Source organism: Callorhinus ursinus, unplaced genomic scaffold (genome assembly GCF_003265705.2).
Source record: "Callorhinus ursinus isolate GAN/ISIS: 27379988/994484 unplaced genomic scaffold, GSC_fseal_2.0 scaffold35, whole genome shotgun sequence".
Taxonomy (NCBI): domain Eukaryota; kingdom Metazoa; phylum Chordata; class Mammalia; order Carnivora; family Otariidae; genus Callorhinus; species Callorhinus ursinus.
The window spans coordinates 1,456,904-1,476,502 of NW_027397097.1; the positions used below are offsets into that span (position 1 = coordinate 1,456,904).

General features: G+C 42.4%; 2 protein-coding genes across 8 annotated transcripts in view; both read right to left on the reverse strand.

Moving 5' to 3' along the window:
* Positions 1-15,598, reverse strand: part of RRM1 (ribonucleotide reductase catalytic subunit M1) — a 36,756-nt gene extending 21,158 nt beyond the window's left edge. Inside the window, exons 1-7 of one of the 2 annotated variants that reach the window (XM_025894338.2) lie at positions 15,164-15,598; positions 7,595-7,683; positions 5,238-5,415; positions 3,871-3,971; positions 1,810-1,869; positions 655-694; positions 245-407 (exon numbers count right to left, since the gene is read on the reverse strand). In XM_025894338.2, coding sequence (XP_025750123.1) covers positions 245-407; positions 655-694; positions 1,810-1,869; positions 3,871-3,971; positions 5,238-5,415; positions 7,595-7,683; positions 15,164-15,182 — 650 coding nt within the window. In that variant the 5' untranslated portion in view covers positions 15,183-15,598. The remainder of the gene's footprint in view (positions 1-244; positions 408-654; positions 695-1,809; positions 1,870-3,870; positions 3,972-5,237; positions 5,416-7,594; positions 7,684-15,163) is intronic. The other variant, XM_073879620.1, reaches the window with a different exon arrangement.
* A 1,068-nt stretch (positions 15,599-16,666) lies between these two features.
* STIM1 (stromal interaction molecule 1) overlaps positions 16,667-19,599 on the reverse strand; it is a 188,838-nt gene continuing 185,905 nt past the window's right edge. For 5 of the 6 annotated variants that reach the window (XM_073879621.1, XM_025848489.2, XM_073879622.1 and 2 more), the window contains one exon: positions 16,667-18,595. In XM_073879621.1, the coding sequence (XP_073735722.1) occupies positions 18,079-18,595 (517 nt within the window). In that variant the 3' untranslated portion in view covers positions 16,667-18,078. The remainder of the gene's footprint in view (positions 18,596-19,599) is intronic. The other variant, XM_073879625.1, reaches the window with a different exon arrangement.

The following is a 19,599-nucleotide window of genomic DNA, read 5'->3' on the forward strand; positions in this document are numbered from 1 at the left end:
AGTTGTGCAAACATCATCACAGTCAACTTAAAAATCTCATTATCAGCATTTATTTCTCCAATTCATTTACTACACTGCAGCAGAGCTTTCCAGGATGCAAATCTCATTTGATCAGAGCAGGAGTGATTCAATGTTCATTAAATTAATTTTTATGTGATTAACTGCCTTGTTTCTTCAGGTCAAGGTTTATTTTCCTAATCAAAACCATTTCAGAACATTAAAAACGACTAGAGATGACACATACCTAGAAAGCTGTGGGCGGTTGGTACCAGCATTGAAGAGAGTGGGAGAGGCATGAGTAAACCACTTCTCAGAAAGAAGGTTGTATGTTTCAATAGCAGCATCAATATCTTCTGCGTGAATCCCCACAGACACCCTCATCAACATATGTTGTGGTCTTTCTGCCACTAAAAACAAAAGGAGTTTCAAATGATGGGACATGTCAGAAAGACTAGGCTAAGACATGTACCTGAGTCAAAAAGGAACACCAAAAGACAATTCAAAAAACTTCTACCAATAAGCGCCAAAATTATTCAAAAGCCAAACCTAAAGTTAAAAATGTTAGTGTTTAAACAGAAATGTTAAGGCTGATAGCTCAGAGCTCTATATTCAATATAATGAATAGAAAATATAACAAACATGTTCATTTCTCACCTTTCCCATTGATCTTCAACAAATAGGATCGCTCCAGCGTCTGGAAAAACCAAAGCAACCAAAACACTTCCAGAGCACAGTTTTTAAAGACACAATGGATATATCTTTCACAATGAGGCAACCTATTTTTTTTCAAGATTTTATTTATTTGAGAGAGAGAGACAGAGTGCGTGTGCACAAGAGAACCAGACAGAGCAGGGAAGTAAGGGACAGAGGGAGAGGGAGAAGCAGGCTCCCCACTGAGCAGGAAGCCTGATGCTGGGCTTGATCCCAGGACTCTGGGATCATGACCTGAGCCTGAAGGCAGACACTTAATCGACTGAGCCACCCAGGCGCCCCAAGGCAATCTATTTAAATATTCTCAGTTTTTATATGATTTTAAATGAAAGGAATAGCATATTTACTCTTACTGGCTTCGGTCTGGAACATTATCAGTTGGCTGTTTGTTTTGGAAAAGACTACATGAAAATTCCTGGAAAAAGCCAGCTCTATATTAATATGTATAATGTTAACTGCAGAAGTTGTGGTATTCATCATCATCATCATCTTTATGGTTAACACTTATGAAGTGCTATTCTAAGGCTAGGTACTGATGTAAGCAACACACACACACACGCAACACACACACACACACACACACTCATTTAATTCTCAAGAGAATTTGTTGTTGAAATTTTATTATTATTATCCCCATCCTAAAGATGAGGAAACCGAAGCAGAGAGATTAAGTAACTTGCTAATAAGAAATAGAGCAGAGACCTGAACTCAGATGGTCTGACAACAACACTCATGTTCTCAATCACTACACAATACTGTTTATCAACACAAAAGTACCTAAAAAAGCACTTTGCACATAGTAGGAATTCAATAAATAGTTGTTATATAAATAGAATAATATGGAATAATTCTAGCAAAGTATCTATATAATTCCCCAAGTAATCCACAGGTAGCATTTGGAAAATTCAAAAACTGCAAATGGATAAGCTATCTTTCCTTAATTCAAACAACCACCACTACCCTAACTTAATCCCCACCCCAGGTCCATCCCAACACCCAAAACTTACTGCCTTTATAATCATATCACTAAAACATAAACAAAAACCTGTATATCCTGATTTAGGGAGGAATTCCCACTTATAAAAGCCCATTATTTACCTTAAATCCAAAGTAGTTGTAAGAGAAATCTCGGTCATAGATAATGGCAGAGTTCAGGCGCTGAAAGAGGTTAAGGGGAAAAAAACCTATAATTAAGATAATTAGACTTATTTTCACAAAATCTGATTATCTTTTAGCCCTGACTCCAGAACTAAAATTGACACAGGATACAAAAGAGATAACACTAAGTACTGTAGACTAGAAATTTATATCTAACATTAAGGAAAATAAAACAGTATATCAATTGAATATCTTAATTAGGTTTAAAAACATGTATATTAAAAGACTAGAAGAGAACATGTAAATATAAGCTGTATATAAGTAAAATTATTAATGTGATTTTCCACACTTTCCCTGTTATTTTACAGTTCACCTCTAATTAAAAAAGGAAAGAACATGAGCACAAGAGGGACCATATTATCATCCTTTTTTTTTTTTTAAGATTTTATTTATTTATTTGACAGACAGAGACACAGCGAGAGAGGGAACACAAGCAGGGGGAGTGGGAGAGGGAGAAGCAGGTTTCCCGCCGAGCAGGGAGCCCGATGCGGGGCTCGATCCCAGGACCCCGGGATCATGACCTGAGCCGAAGGCAGACATTTAACGACTGAGCCACCCAGGTGCCCCTATCATCCTTAAACATGTTTTTAGACTACCTATTAATCCAAAGGTATTGGTACCACATATTTACTAATACATATTTTTGTTTTAAAATTAGCCCATTTTAGGGATGCCATTTTAAACTTTACATAACAATATATATGATAACAATGACAGAAGGTAGGATTACATTAATTCTAAGGCTCTTCAAAAAAAATTTAACTGGTTTTAAACAAACTAGTGTGTGACAATGGTCATTGTTACAGAGTTTTTCTTGGCTATAAAGCTGTTTAGAGGAAAACAAAAGCAATCAGGTACAAATAATCATTCTGGATAGAAAAAAATGGAGTTAGTATTATTTTTCAAAATACTAACAATGTTTCTGCATAATGAACCACGGCCAAGGCCTAGAAAAATCTCTATGAAACCCTTCCTTTTTCTCTTTAATTTTTAAGGGCATCTTTGTTGCCAAAAGCAGGTAGGTCCCTAGCATGGATAATGGGGAACTGAAATACTTATCAGTATTTATTTTACAAATACAGGTTTCTGCTGTTCTTTATTTTTGTTTTTAATCTGTCTTCCAGATTATACATATGAACAACACACAAACAACTCAATTTTCTCTCAGTCTCTTTAACATCAGATACATATTTTGAGAGACAGGTAACTAATCATCCTATTACCCAAGGTTAAAACTGGTTTCTAATCTGTCCAGATATCCATGGTAAATAAATCCATGTACAAAGGGGCTGGCAAGACCTACACATCTTTCCCTTTCTCTCCTGTGGGATCTAGTTAAGAAAAGGGTTAAAACACAAGTGGATAATTTTTAAGTTGCTGAGCAAGATCTCTCAAGATTTTATGCTGGGAGTCAGTTTGGCAATGTCTACTAAATTTTTTTTAACAAAATTTTTGAATGCACATATTCTTTGGCTAAGTAACTCCACTGAAGGGATTTATCTGACTGATATACTCATCTATGAGCAAAGCACCTACCATGCAAGGATATTCGCTGTAGCAAAAAATGGAAAACAAATATTCATCACTAATAATTCTTACATATATGTACAATGACAATATATCTATAAAATGGAAGGCCATGCAGCTGTTAGAAAGAATAGGGTAAATTCATAAATATTGGTATAGAACTACCTCTAAGATGAACTTGTAGGTGAAAAAAGTATCAGCAGTAACAGTATGCATAGTACACTACCACTAAAAGGAAAAATATATATGTACACATACACAAACACACATACATATTATAGAATAGCTCTAGAAAAATACATTTTAAAATGATAAAACATTCTTGCTCCAGAAAGGAAAAGTAGGATCCAGAGGAGAGAGAATAACTTTATACCTATACTATTTGTAGTGTTTAAGTTCTTTTAAATGTGCTTATTGCTTTAAAACAAAAAAAATCTATAAAAAATTTTTTCACCAGAAAAGCATTATACATACATCTTTATTGGCCAAAACAATATCCAGTGTTGACTTGGCCACCATGGGAGAGTGTCTGCCATTATGTGGGTTTATATAATTGTAGAGATCTTCCATCACATCTAAAAAAATTTTTAAATAAATAAATGTCAAAATCACTTAAGAACAAATTCAATCCTCTGGTAATAGTCTAAAACCTTTCTTCATGCCAACCTACCTCACTGCCTAGCACAGAAAGTGCTCAATAACCATATACATGTTGAATAAATACATAATAATGCCTCAGTTAAGGAAAAATCTTCCAGAGTTAGAGTAAACATAGGCTCTCGTAATTTTAAAGAGATTCCCTGGTGATTCTGATGACCAAACCATTGAGAATTATTGGTTGAAAATAAAGAAAAACAGAAATTATTATCTCCTCTCAAATGGTTTTTTATCCCAGTAGAATAGAAACTCAACTATAAACTTATAATCTATCATCCCAAGCATTTCATTTCTATAAACACAGATAATAAGCCCTGTCTTTTTGCTCTTCTTCAGGACATCATAACAGAGTGTGACCCTCTGCATTTACATATAAAACTTATATATGCACACATAATGCTGGCATTTTGATTAGGATTGTCTTGAATCTATAAATCAATTTTGGGATAACTAATATATCTACAATAAGTCTAATGAAGAGGGTGATATAATGTTTGAACTCCACATAAAGATCTGGAATTGACAGCCAAAAGATTTCTAATCTCAGTCTACCAGTTGACTTTTCATATATCACCTGTTACATATGGAACAAATTATTTAACCTTCCTTTGCTCACATTCCCTGAGCTGTAAAATGGGAGTGATGTAATGAAGTGCTTGCTAATGGTGACAAAGGACATTTTGTTCGACCCAGAACATGCCAATAAATATTACTCATTTTTCCAACCACACCACCATCAACCACCTAGAGACAGGCCTTAAAAAAAGCGGGGGGGAGGGGGGAGGGGGGCTGAGTGGCTCAGGCGGTTAAGCATCTGCCTTCGGCTCAGGTCATGATCCCAGAGTCCTGGAATCTAGCCCCGCATGGGGCTCCCTGCTCAGAGAGGATCCTGCTTCTCTCCCTCTCCCCTCTGCCTGCCAGCCCCCCTGCTTGTGCATGCTCTCTCTGTCAAATTAATTAAGTAAAACTTTCAAGAGAGAGAGAGAAAAGGATAAAGAAAAGGATCCACTGACTCTCTCATGCAGCAGGTCAGCAGCACGGAGAACCAGGAAGTTCCAATCCCCTCTCTGCCACTAACTCGCACACCTTTAAAATAAGACGTAACTTTTCTTTTGACATTTAAGGTTTCATTTGAGTAGTCTTACACATTTTCTGAGAATTCTAACTTTTTCCTCCAGACTCACCACTGAACACTTTCTTTGTTTCTTTGTGCAAGTTCGAGACGGCAATCCTTGCTGCCAGGATGGCATAGTCAGGGTGCTTAGTCGTCAAGGTCGCAGCTGTCTCAGCAGCCAAAGTATCCAGTTCCACAGTGGTGACCCCACTGTATAAGCCTTGGATTACTTTCATGGTGATCTGAGCCTACGAAAACAAAACCAAGAACTACTTGAGCTTCCCCAAGAACCACTAGCCTCCTTAAAAGAGCAATGAAGAAAACAATCAAATTTATTATCAAAAAAAAAAAAAACCCGACAACTTCCTTTTCTGAAAAATCTTTCAGAATGTTGGACTATGGGAAACTTAGTAATGAGAACTCATAAACCAACAGAGCCACCAGAAAATGCATACTACATATGCAATGAAGAGGGGTCACCAAACAAACAAAAAACCCAAGTATAGCTTTTATAAAGAGTAATGGTCTCACAGGAAAATAGCTGAAAACAAACCAGTGATTTTATAAGTATTTCCTCATCTTTCATTCAAATTCTCCCTCTGTGGTCAGGGTTTGAGCTACATACTTACTCATTTTCCCCAGTCCTACCTAAGGACAAGTATGAGAAAGCAAATGAATCAAACTTTAATCATTCCAATTAAAGGAGATGAAGGTGTAAATCATTCAGTGACTACTCTTTCCTTAGCACTTCACAAATTACAAAGTAGCTTGATTTTCATCATCTCTGACATTTCACAGTCACCATGTGAGATGGGTATTATTACTACCACCACTTTATGTGAGAAACTGAGGCTCAGGATACTGGGACTTGCCCACGGTTACTACGACTCATGCTTTATGGGATCCCATGCAACCTCACTGCATTTCGCTGTTTGCAAGACCATTTTGTAAGACGTTCTCCTTTTCAAAACACACAATGCACAAGTTATTACCATACATTCTTAAGAAAAACAAATTCTTGGGTCTTTACTGAATCTTTAAGACACCTTAATTCAACAGGAAATCAACGCACTTCCCAGGTAACCAAAGCATGCCCCCCTCAAAAAAAGTGTGTGTGTGTGTGTATTACTAGTTTATAAGCCTTCTACTTATATTATACCTCAGCCCAAGCTCCTGATCACTTTCTTCTCAGAGCCAAGAGATAAGTTATGTTCAGTAAAAGAGTAGTGAAATCTTCTGAATAGTTTCTGGTGCTACATGGCAAGTAATCAGAACTCAGGATAAAATAACAAGTCACTCGTATAAGTCACTCCCCTTCTCCTTGAACCTTTCTTATCTCTAAAACAGGAAGATGAAATAGGACGATCTCTCAGATTCATTCCAATTCTAACATTCTACTATTCTAATTATTGTTTAGAATTCCTAAATATAAAAATAAATATAAAATATAAATATATTTTATTTATATTCCTAAATATTTATTTATATTATTTATATTCCTAAATATAAAAGGGAATTTATAATAAGCATATTTTAAAGTTGTTTAAAATTATTGGCTTTTGAACATTTTGGTCAATTCGATATTTATCAAGTGTCTAATTACATACATGCCAAGCATGGCAGATATCACAAGAATAAGACACAGCCCACACTTGATTCTAGGGCAGGACAGAGACATATAATTAATTTCCATACCACGTGATTAATGCTAGGAGGCCAACACAAGTGCCATCGCAGTACAGATAAAATGCCCAAATAAGGCTGGGACAATATGAATGGGTTTGGAAAAAGGGGTCTTAGAGACTCCATTTCGAAGATCATTTTGGAAACTATGTGTAAGATGCATCTGTACAGGACAAGATGAAAGGAAGACACTTTAGAGGCCACTAAAGACAGCAGTCCAGATTAGAGATGATGAGGGTCTAGAGTAGGGAAGTTACAAAAAATAATGAGAAAAACAGAACAACTTGCTTATGAAGTATTCTCCTTAATTTAAATGTTGTCCATGAAATCTACTTTATATTACTTAAATGCATTCTTTCTACATAGATAACAAAAAAGCAAATTTCAAACTAGTTCCTATACAAATGACCACAACTCCAAAACAAGCTTTTCTATACACTTTTCCACTTATGAATAAAACAATTCACCCAAGGAAGTCTCTAATATGATATGTTAATATTAAGTTTTCCTCTTTGTTCACTCTGATAATTCTCTGAAAAGAACTCACGGGACCAAAAGTTAGAAAATAGGTCTTGTTTTGTTTTGTTTTAGAAAGTAAGTTTTCAGCAATGAATTCACATTTTATATCCAAGGCCATAACCAAAATACCAAACCAAAATATTTATCAAGTGAATGATAAGAGATAAGGGACTAGTAAAAGGAATCACATGAAGCAAGGTTTACACAGAAACCATATTTACTTACAGGATCAACAAAATCCATATTAAGTCCATAACATAGCTTCTGGATTCGAGACGTAATTTTGTCAAACATAACCCGCTCTTGGCGACCATCTGAAGAATCAAACCATGTAATTCATGTTAGCACTCATTAAAATAGCAACGTCAAAGAATCAAAGGTAATCAACCCATGAACTTTTAAAACTGACCAACATGAGATGCTATTTCACACATAAAAGATTCAGACCCCAACAGAGTCATCAAGAAATTATTTTTGTATCTTCAAAGAGTATGGATTCTATACACAACGTCTTCCCTTCTTCCCTTACAAATAAATAAATCAGTTGGATTCTTGCAGTAACTCCCTAAATGATGTTTCTCCCCTTGTCCCACATGGCAGCCAGAATTATTCTTTAAAACTTAAGTCAAAATCATGTCATTATCCCCTTCAAAACGCCTTAATAGTAGTTTAACATCACCTTCAGAATAAAAGTCAAAACCATAATAGTCCATAGAACCCTACACAACTTGTCCTGTGTGCCCCTTCCCCAACTTCAACTACTGCTTTCCTACCCCCCTCCCTTCCTCTACCCTGGCAACCCCGGCCTTGTTGACTATCTATACTTCTTCAGGTCTTTGGTCAATGTCATCTTCTCAGTGAGGCTTCCCCGATCACCCTATTTTAAACTGCAATGCCCCAAACACAGCCATGCTCTTCTTATCCTCATCCTCCTTCTATGCTTTATTGTTCCCTATAGCACTTAGTATCATCGGACACACTATATATTTTACCTATGTATTTGTTTACTGTGTAAGTCTCCCCACTCATCCACTAGAATATAACTTCCAGAAGGAAAAAGATTTTTGCATGTTTTATTTACCAATATATTCCCCAGCACCCAGACCAAGAACCAAGGACTACTAGCCTATAGCAGGAACTCAAATATTTACGAAATGTTAAATGACTTAAAACCTGTCTCCAGGGGCGCCTAGGTGGCTCAGTCGGTTAATCGTCCGCCTTCGGCTCAGGTCATGATCCCAGAGTCCTGGGATCAAACCTCGCATCGGGCTCCCTGCTTAGCGGGGAGTCTGCTTCTCCCTCTGCCCCTCCCCCCGCTTGTGCTCTCTCTCTCCTCTCTCTTTCTCTCTTCTCTCGCTCACTCTCTCTCAAATAAATAAATAAAATCTTTAAAAAATAAATAAATGAAAAATAAAACCTGTCTCCATTCTAACACCTTCATGATAAATTTGGCTAACATACTCTTCTAGGATAACTAATGATTTTGAACACACTTCACACCATGTAAAGAAGTACTTCTTTTTTTAAAGATTTTATTTATTTATTTTAGAGAGACAGAGAGAGCATGAGCAGGGGGAGGGGCAGAGGGAGAGAGAAAATCCCAAGCAGACTCCTCGATGAGCGCAGAGCCTGAGGTGGGACAAGATGGGGCTCGATTCCAGGACCCTGAGATCATGACCTGAGCCAAAATCAAGAGTTAGACGCTTATCCGACTGAGCCACCCAGGTGCCCCAAGAAGTACTTCTATTTGTAATCCAAGGCAATCTTCCAGAGACAACGTCTTAGTTTCTGTTCCGATTTTTTGCAACCTCTTAGTTTTCATATTTTGGAGATATGGTAGACAGATACACGTAGACCTTACCTAGTTAGTCCTTTTACGATTCTGTACTTAGAACATATTCCTCTTTGTCCTTCCAAAGTCCTATTATTCTTAGTTTAGCTTCGGTGGTAGCTCATCTAACCTTTATTTATTTACTCCTACCAAGAATAGTAGATATATCCAACCACTAGATAGCTTGTCTTAGGCAAGCCACATAATATGGTCTGTCATTAAGAGATCTTCACTTACAGAATGGGGATAATTATTATACCTCTTCTTACTTCCTCAGTTTACTGTGACAACAAAATGAGGTAAGGTAAAAAAATGCTTCTGTCTTAATTTAAGTCACTCCAGACTGAGGGCATTTTTGTCTTCAAGAAACTTCCATGGGAAAAAAAAAAATTCTTCAAAGGGGGATGGAAAGTATAAATTACCATTGTTATTGCTGTACACTATTGATATTATTATGCCTCATGTTGATTTAGCTTCTCTCCTTCTCAAATGCTGATGCCTATGCCAGGGACTTCATGATAATAAACTGTAAAAGATTTAAAAAAAAATGCTTCTGTCTTAAAAACTTTGGTATGATTACAACAATTATATCTCATTTAAAAAAAGCTGCTCTCTCAAGATGCCCATCGACAGATGAATGGATAAAGAAGAGGTGGTCTATATATATACAATGGAATATTATGCAGCCATCAAAAGGAATGAAATCTTGCCATTTGCAATGACGTGGATGGAACTGGAGGGTATTATGCTGAGCGAAATAAGTCAATCACAGAAAGACATGTATCATATGACCTCACTGACAGGAGGAATTCTTAATCTCAGGAAACAAACTGAGGGTTGCTGGAGTGGTGGGGGTGGGAGGGATGGGGTGGCTGGGTGATAGACATTGGGGAGGGTAGGTGCTATGGTGAGTGCTGTGAAGTGTGCAAGACTGTTGAATCACAGATCTGTACCTCTAAAACAAATAATACATTATATGTTAAAAAAAAAAAAGGCTGCTCTCATTGGGAAAACACTGATCACAGTATCTGTGATACACAAGAGACACTCAATAAATGTTAATTTATCTCTCTTTGCCCCTCCAATCCTTTTTAACTAGGAACTAAAGGACATGTTAAATATGTGTTTACACTTGGCCTTCTCATTCACATCTGTATGTTGAAACTTAGCTCAGTGGCTGGCTGAAGAATACATCAACAGTAAGACAGCACTACTAACCTATCAACAATAAAACCTATCATCAAACATCTTGGGCTCTTCTGCACAGATATATGACCACTAAGACAGCCCTTCTCTGATCACCACTGTGATCTCCTATTTTGACCAGACTCACATATGCAGTTAACTCTGCAACAGAGTAAATTTACTGGGACGAGGCCCTCAATGCTCTACCAACTGGCTAACTAAACAGACAGGTGACCACGAGGCAATATTAGCAAACAGATTTCTACAGCTAGCAAGTTGATCAGGAAACTGACAAAAAGTACAATAGCAATTGTATTAACTCGCACTGGAAGGGGGAGGCAGACTAATGGTCTAAAGGACCATTCTCTAGCCTATCATTCCACTTAGGCAACTTTGCAACCCCTAGACGCGGACTTTATCACATCATTAATCCCTGTTTGTCACTGCCTACGTTATCCTCTTCTCTCAAGCAGTCTTCCTTAGTTCGGCCCCCTATCACCTCTTCACCTGATCCCTGTGAAATATCAGTAAGCCCCAACAGGGCCTCCCATTCCCACATCCTCAACAATGCCTGTACCTTGCTCTGCCTAAAAGTCCCTCTTCCACCTTTCCATACATCTAATTCCTACTTAATCTTCAACTCTCACCACATCCACGAGATCTGCCCCAAGCACTCTAACTCACACTGATCTCTACTTCTGAAATCCTCTAGAATACTAATTGTCTGATTTCCTCTTGATTATAAACTATCTTCCCTAATTCTCTCTTCAGCAAGACTTTGCTAATACTGTAAGACCAAGGATGTGGATGTGCCTCTTCTTCAAGGTACGAACTTTCTATCCCCTCTACCTGGAAGGTTCAGCCCACAGATTTTCACATAGCTGGTTCCTAGTATTACTCAGAGCTCAGCTCAAATGCCAGCTCCTGAGAGCTTTCCCTGACTGTCTAATCCAAGATTACCTTCTCAATCACCTCCATTGCCGGTTTACTTGTCATCATCTCCCTAATCACTATCTGAAATTAACTGAGTCCTCTGTTTACTTGTTTCTTATGTATACTTACCACTCTCATCCACACAAGACTGTAAACTCCATAAGAAAGGGGACTTAGCTTGTTTTGTTCATTGCTGTAATCTCTAGTACCTAAAACAGTTCCTGGCACAAAGTAGTACTAAATACTTTCTGAATAACTGAATGAATGGGTTCCTATAGCCTTTACTTTACCTATCAGAGTATTTATCATATTTTATTATATTAAGTTTTTTGATGTGTCTATCTTTCGCAATTGATTAAGATCTTTGAAAACAGGAACCATGTCTGCCTCCTCACCACTGTTTCTCAATGCCAAGAGAATATCCACACAGATTTGTAAAAAAATACAGTGGGCTGTAAAGGGGATTAGGAAGTAGGGAGGGAGAAAAGGGAAAAGAGAGGAAAGGCTAGAGAACAGATTTGGAATAGGAGATTACCAGAGTACAAATGGATGCTCTAAAAGGAATTATTTTGAAAATGTTCATTTCATTTTATGAAAATTTATACACACACACACATACATATACACTGGTATGTTCTCAGTCATGATGTAAAATATAATTTTTACTGTGGGTTGGGTAATGACCCAAAGTTTTGAAAACCATATACTATAATCCAAAGCACACTTTACAACTCAGTTAGCTACACTGAATTTATTGCAATGGTTCTCAATTTTTATTCTTGAACCTTAATCTCCTGGAGCAATACAATACTCTCCCATCAGGAAAAATATCTGAAGATAGCAAGAGAAAAACTCATCTACTATTTCCTTCTGTTATCTAACAATTTTCATATGGATTATTCCTATGTCTCTAACAATCCTAAGATCTCTGAAGATGAAGGGCCTTCTTCCTCTATTATTTCCTTCAGAGTGCTTAGCAAGATATAAGCACATTCAGTAAGTAGAGTAGTACCCCCTTAGCAGCAGGGGATACATTCCAAGACCCCCAGTGTATGCCTACAGAAAGTACTAAACCCTATATATACCGTTTTTTCCTCTACATACATACCTATGATAAAGTTTAATTTATAAATTAGGCACATTAAGAGATAAACAATAACCAATAAAAAAACAGAACTACTATAACCATATACTACAATAAAAGTTATGTGAATGTGGTCTCTCTTTCTCTCAAACTATATTGTGGTATTGTATTCACCCTTCTTGTGATGATGTGAGATGATAAATTGCCATGTGATGACATGAAGTGAGGTGAATGACACAGGCACTATGATGTAGAGTTAGGCTAGTAACTGGAACAGTGGAAAGCAAAACCCTGAATAAGAGGGGGAGAACTACTGTACAAGTCAGGTTGACTGCCAGTTGCCCTCCTGGATAATTCCATTAAAATTAACAAAAGATGACAAAAGCTACTCTGCTACTCATTGGCATGCCAAAAATAAGAGAAAAAGAAAAACCCTGAGCACATTAAAAATCAAAAATAGGGGCGCCTGGGTGGCTCAGTCGTTAAGTGTCTGCCTCCGGCTCAGGTCATGATCCCAGGGTCCTGGGATCGAGCCCCACATCGAGCTCCCTGCTCCGCGGGAAGCCTGCTTCTCCCTCTCCCACTCCCCCTGCTTGTGTTCCCTCTCTCACTGTGTCTTGCTCTGTCAAATAAATAAATAAAATCTTTAAATAAATAAATAAAATAAAAATAAAAAATAAGGGGTGCCTCAGTGGCTCAGTCAGTTCAGCGTCTGCTTTTGCCTCAGGTCATGATCCCGGGGTCCTGGGATTGTGCCCCACTCTAGGCTCCCAGCTCAGCGTGGAGTCTGCCTCTGCAATCTTAAATCACCTCTTCCCCGCGCCCCCCTCCATGCTGGTGCTCTCTCACGCTCTCTGTCTCCAATACATAAATAAAATCTTTAAAAATTTTTTTCAAAAATAAAATAAATTCAAGTACAACTTTGTATATTAACAAGGCCTGCTGAATGCTACACTGGCAGAATCTAGCAGAGAATCACCTGGATCAAATTATGTTCTCTGAAGGAATGAGAAACAAAATAAGCCCTGCCTTTTAGAGCTTGTTGTAGGTAGTACTTTTTAAACTACGGTATTTCAAAGTGGACCCAAAGGTTAAAAATACAATCCAGGGGTGTTATCTACTCCAGTAATTTAAGTTCACAAGTTTTCAATTCATATTTGTTACAGACTTACCATAAGGGAATCTTCATCCTTCCATACCTTTTTCTTTTCTTTTTTTTTTTCAAGATTTTATTTATTTATTTGAGAGAGAGAATGAGAGACAGAGAGCACGAGAGGGAAGAGGGTCAGAGGGAGAAGCAGACTCCCCGCTGAGCAGGGAGCCCGATGTGGGACTCGATCCCGGGACTCCAGGATCAGGACTTGAGCCGAAGGCAGTCGCCCAACCAACTGAGCCACCCAGGCGCCCTTTCCATACCTTTTTCTAAAGGTCTAAAAAAACTAGATGTTCATTTCATTCACAGGAATGGACCAATAAAAGTGAACCATGTATTCTCGTCTTTTGGTCTCAGCTAAAATGGAGGACTAGGGAAATTCAGAGAATGATGTTCTCAAGATACTAAAAACTGGAAGAAGGGCCATCACTGTCCACTTCTCCATCTCTTGGCTTTTATCAAACTACCTGGACAAAACCAAATCAACCACCTGCCTACCCACAGCATTCATTATATCCTATTTTTTAAAATAATTTTTCTCATTCATTCTTTGAATTCTTAGTCATGGCAAGTCTGGTGCTAAGTGTGGGCATAAAGTCCCCATCTTTGAAATATTCACAGCCCAGTAGACAAAACATCCAGTCAGTCAACCAGCACTAAGCGCCTACAATTCTGAAATAACTTTACTGCTTTAACAGAGGCAAGCAGATTCAAGCCAAACTTTGTTCATACCTGCCTTACAGTTCTCTGCTAAATGGATGTTTTGCTCTTGTTTTTCCAATCCGATTAACCTTTGGCCAAGGCAGGGACTGTCTCCTCTTATAATTTCACACTGCCAAGCAAAGGGCTGGCACAAAGCACGAACTCGGCAAGTCTAATGGGAGATAACTGTTGAGGAAGAACCCAATTCCCTGGCTCTCCCCAGTCCCCATCCTGTCGGAAGTTGTCTTGGCCTCCCTACTCCGATTCTGTATCAGTAGTCCCAGCCCCAAACTCCTCGGGGACGACTCCGGGGAAAACTGGAAACATATCTCCTACAAAGGGCAAATTCCGGGCATGTCTGTGGCTAAGATCTGTTCTTTTCACCCCACACCCCCACAGAAGAGATCAGGAAACTGAAGGCAGAATCCCTTCTTGCTGATTCCTCCCACTCCCTAGGACAGGTCACCAGCCCCAGGGGTTTCCAGTACACTCCGATGTTAGCCTTGGGTCCAACCCCGGCCTCACCATCAACTAACTGGGTGGCCTTGCGTCAGTCACCGGACCTCTCTCTGCACTTCAGATTCTTTACCTGAGAAGCGGAGCTAAGGAATACTGCCCGGAAAGTGCTCGGCGCACACAGTAACTACTCGATAACGGGGAGGTATTATTCTTTTGAAAGGCGGCAGGATGACAAAGCCGAGGGGGCTCACACTGAAGGCCGGCTGGGGCGGGGGGGGGGGGGGGGGAGAAGCCAGAGGCCGAGCAGGCTTGACAGGGCGGGAAGCAGCGGCCGGCAGGGCGGGAAGCGGTGGAGGCGGGCGGGCGCCGCCAACTGCGAGGGCGGCGGCAGCCCGCGACCCCTTTACCTGCTCCCCACTAACCCGCCGCCCCTCCCCGGCCTCTCACCTCGCTTGATCACATGCATCGCGGCCAGTGGCTGACGCGCTGAGGGATTCGAGACGGGACTGCAGTTCGGAGGCGCCGGCGGGATCGAGAAGGTGGTAGAGTGCGAAGGGTCGGGTTCCTGGGGGCGCTGAGGTGCAAGGTCTGGATTTGGGGGCCAGAGGGCACTTTCCTCCACGGAGCGGAGGCGCGACAATCCGAATCCCCTTCCCGCTCCCGCCACCCGAGACGCAAAAGCGGCGCGACGGAGCTCGAATGACGTTTACTCGACGCTGCCAGCGCCCCAGCCCGTGGGCAGGCTAGCGTAGCCCAAAACCGGCCTCACCCGGTAGTCGCCATGTTGAGTACGGGCAGGGCCCTGGAAACTGAGCCTTTCCAACGGCCACATTGGGTGTGGGCCCGCCCGGCGGGAACGCGGTTCTCCCGCCGCCATATTGATTGTGGGCAACGCCGACTCTGGGGCCGGAACCCGGCGCGGCGCGCACAGCCCGACAGCCCCGGCCCCGCCCCTCTCCTTGGCGGGCCCTGGCCTAAGTCAAGGTGGTTCAGGTATTTTTGAAATAAAAACCCAACCATCCAAAACCCTTTCTTGTCTTGACGACTGTTAGAATATAATAACCCGGGCGCCTGAGTAGCTCAGTCCCCCTGCTTCTCCCTCTCCCACTCCCCCTGCTTGTGTTCCCTTTCTCGCTGTCTCTCTCTGTCAAAGAAAATCTTAAAAAAGAGAGAGAGAGAATAACCCGACTGCTATCCGATGGGGGCTATAGCCTGCGACGCATAGCGGGAGGCAGCCGGGAGCACCACACTCCTAGAACGGAGGGCATCTGGCCGTCAGTCCTTGGAAGAGAGCCCTGCGAACCCAAGGCGTTTGATTGTATCCTGACGGAGTGGGAGCTCTGGGAGAGTTTTGAGCAGGGCAGGGCCATGGCCCAGTCGCTTTTATAATTATCCAGTGGATGGTGGCAGAACCAGGGTCAGCAATTAGGCCTTGTGGAGGCAGAATGGACACTGCTTGGTGATTGAATGAGGGGAGTAAGAATAGATAGGAGACGTAATATACGAGAGTGACGTAGAAGCTTCTGATTTGGGCGACACAAACTTGATTTTCATGAAAGCTCGTGTGGCATCCCTTTCTAAAATCTTTCATCCGTTCCTCACTGCCCTCTAGATGCACCCCCAAGCTCCCTGTGAAGTAATTCTAAAAGTCCTAGGTGATATCTATCCCATATAGGGTAAAGATGGCCCAAAGATGGGGTTGTCAGATTTAGCAAACAAAAATAATGTGTTCCAAATGTTGCAGGGACATAATTACACTAAAAAAGTTTTTATCAGAAATTCAAGTTTAACCAGGCAGGCATGCTGTATTTCAACTGTTAGCCTCTCCTGAGAGCTTTGGGGTATGTGTATTAGAGAGTTTCAGTTTTCCTTGGCCAAGGAGAAATAGTCTCTTCTTCATCCTGTCTACTGTGCCACAAAGAACACAATGAGAGTCAAAGCCAGCAGAGGTTAAAATCTCCTACATGCTTTATTGGACTTCAAAGAGTCTTATGAAATAACACAGAAAAACCATGTGAGGGTGTCCAGGGGGTACGAGGCAGTCTGCAGCCTAGCACCCTCCTAAGACCAGCCCCAGGTGCCTGCACCCCAGGCCCAAAAGAGGATCCCAGAGTAAAGGCATGGGAAGGAGTGGGGCAAAAGGAAAATACCTTTACAGCCATAGCAAAAACAGGAAAGGGAGAGAGTTGTCTGGAGGGTGGGGAGGGTGTGGGGGAAGAGGGGGGGAAGACAGCTGCCTTCACCTATACTGTCTTCCTCAGCCACCCCCTTCCCTAAACCAGCTGTGTCCTTTTTGAGCCTCTGGCCCAAGCTATGCAGTAACATGAAAATGGGGTCTGACAAGGGGAGTATGTGGTGCAGGCACTTGGGAAATTCAGGAGATTTCTTTTCTCAATTTAAAAATGTTTTTTGGTTCAAATGCAACAATATCCTGCCCAACAGCTCCAGGGCCCCATTAGAGCCCTGTATCATGGCTGAGGCTCCCATGGCCAGGGAAGCCATTTGTCTGAGCTCCAGGAGTACTGATGCTTGGGGAGCACTTGGGCAGCACCTCTTATAGTCAAACCTTCCTGCAGTGTGGGGGAGCAAGGTTAAGAAAGAGGCAGGTGTAGGTGAGAGGAGAGAGAAAAGGTGACTGCCCTGTAGCCCACAACTCTGGCGTCTACTCATCCCCCAACTAAGAGGAGTCTCTCTCGACCTAACTCCTAGCCTAGCCTCTCTTCAAAATTCTCTAGTAGCTTGTTCTCTAGGAATGTGTTCCAGTCCCCCATGAACCCCTGGAGGCTCAAGCGAGCTCCAGGCCCAGTTTCCTTCTGACCCACCACACTCAACAAAGAACAAACCTCAAATATTAGGCCCTCAGCCCCAGTCTGAGGTAAACAGAACCATCGTGGGTGGGGTGGAACAGGTCTGAGGCACAGATGTCGGAAGTTACTCCTATCCTCCCCCGCCTAGCTGCTAGGGGAAGTTGGGGAGTGGTGGGAGGGAGGAGCCTGAAAGCAGGAAACAGAGAAACAAGAAACCAAACTTCAAAACTGGGACAGCAGAGACAGAAGCTGGACCCCAGAGGTGGAGGTGGGAGCTGAGGGGACAGCAACTAAGACATGCACTGAAGTAGAGACGGGGTGGCAGCCGCAGCCCATGGCGGGGAGAAAGGCAGGGCAGGCAGGCCATGGTGGTCAGTTAATAAATAATGTTGAAGGACCCAAGGACGAGGGGGGCAGGTATGTACAGTGCCCAGGCCCCTGGGCCGGCCCCTCCCAGGCCCCCACTCGAGGGGCCAGGTGTCTTGGACGGGGAGGAAGGGGAGGCAGAAGACCAGGGAAGGACAAGCTGTCCCGCCACTGCCACTCTCATCCTGCCTACTTCTTAAGAGGCTTCTTAAAGATTTTGAGGGGGAACTTCTTCCGGCCTGGGCTGGAGTCTGTCTCCTCGCCAATGGAGCCATTATCCTCCTCAGCCACGGCCTTCTTGCCAGCCAGATGGGGAATGCGTGTATTTCGGCTAGCCTGCAGGGCTCGGCTGTCCCCAACTGGAGATGGCGTGTCTGGGTCTGGGGAACTGGAGCTGTGAGAACGGGAAGAATCCAAAGGTGGAGAGCCACCAGGTGGGGCTGAGGGGCTCAGCTCCATCAGGCTGTGGGCCTTGTCCAGCCCGTGGTTCAGCGCCAGGAGTGCCTTCTTGGCCAGGGCAGGGCTGTCAGGCAGTTTCTCCACCAAAGACCCGGGATGGACCCCCTCAATCAGCCGGTGGCTGCCATTGGAAGTCATGGCACCGAGGGCCTCGTCTGCAGCACGGACCATCTGAGGAGGCTTGGGGGCCACACGCTGGCGGTCACTCATGTGGAGGGAGGACTCCGAATCGGAAAGGGTCAAATCCCTGCAAGACAGGGCAGAGAGGAAGAAAGGGACACATACAGGAGAAGGGGATGGGGAAAGGTGAAGAGGAGAGAGGAACAGCATGAGAAGACACGGCATGGTGGGAAATGAGTGTGCAAAGAGGGGTAGGAGAGAGAATAGAGGAGAAACAGGCAGGTAGGCAAGAGGGAAGGAGCAGAAACAGAAGGAAGTTGAGTAGGCCATAAGTACAGGACAAGAAATGAGGCGGGAGTAGGGAATGGGGACAGGTTGGGGAAGAGACAGGGACAGGAGAGTAAAATCAGGGAGAAAGAAAGGCAAAAGGAGGAGCAGGTAGATATAAGAAGGACCAAGGGGAGGAAAAAAAAAAGAAAGAAAGAAAGAAAGAAAGAAAGGGAAAAGTGATGGAGAAAGAAGAGACAAAACAAGAAGCAAAACCAAAAGTTATTACACCATCATCTGTCTGGCAAAGGGCTTTCTAATGACGGGCCCCCACCTTCTAATGACGGGCCCCCACCCTGCTGAGTGGCCAGGCCCTAACCTGGGGCAACCATACGCTTACATCCCCCAATAAAATCTCTGCCTTCCCACAGCTGGCTAGATTTCTTAGGACTCAACCCTAAGCCGACACAGAACCCACATATTGCTCTGAGTCACCATTTCCCATGCCTTCCTCCCAGACTGACTCCTGTCACACCCCGGGACACATCCAGTCTGGGCCAGGCCCCAAGGAAAACGGCACATGCGGTAAGTGGGCCTGACCCGGGCTGGGGAGGAGAAGGTTAGAACAGCCTTGCAAACAATCCCTTATGCACCCCAAAAGGCCAGGACACTGCCTCTTTTCAACCCTCTCACGGGACCGGAGAGGGAGAGCGTAGGCAGGTGCAGGAAGACAGGCCAGGACGTTGGTCTTTAAAGGAGCAGTGGTTCTGAAGAGCTGCCACTAGAAGTCATAATTTCCATCTCTGCCTGAGGCTTGTCATGTGACCTTGGACAAGTCATCTAACCCTGCTGGTCCTCAATTTT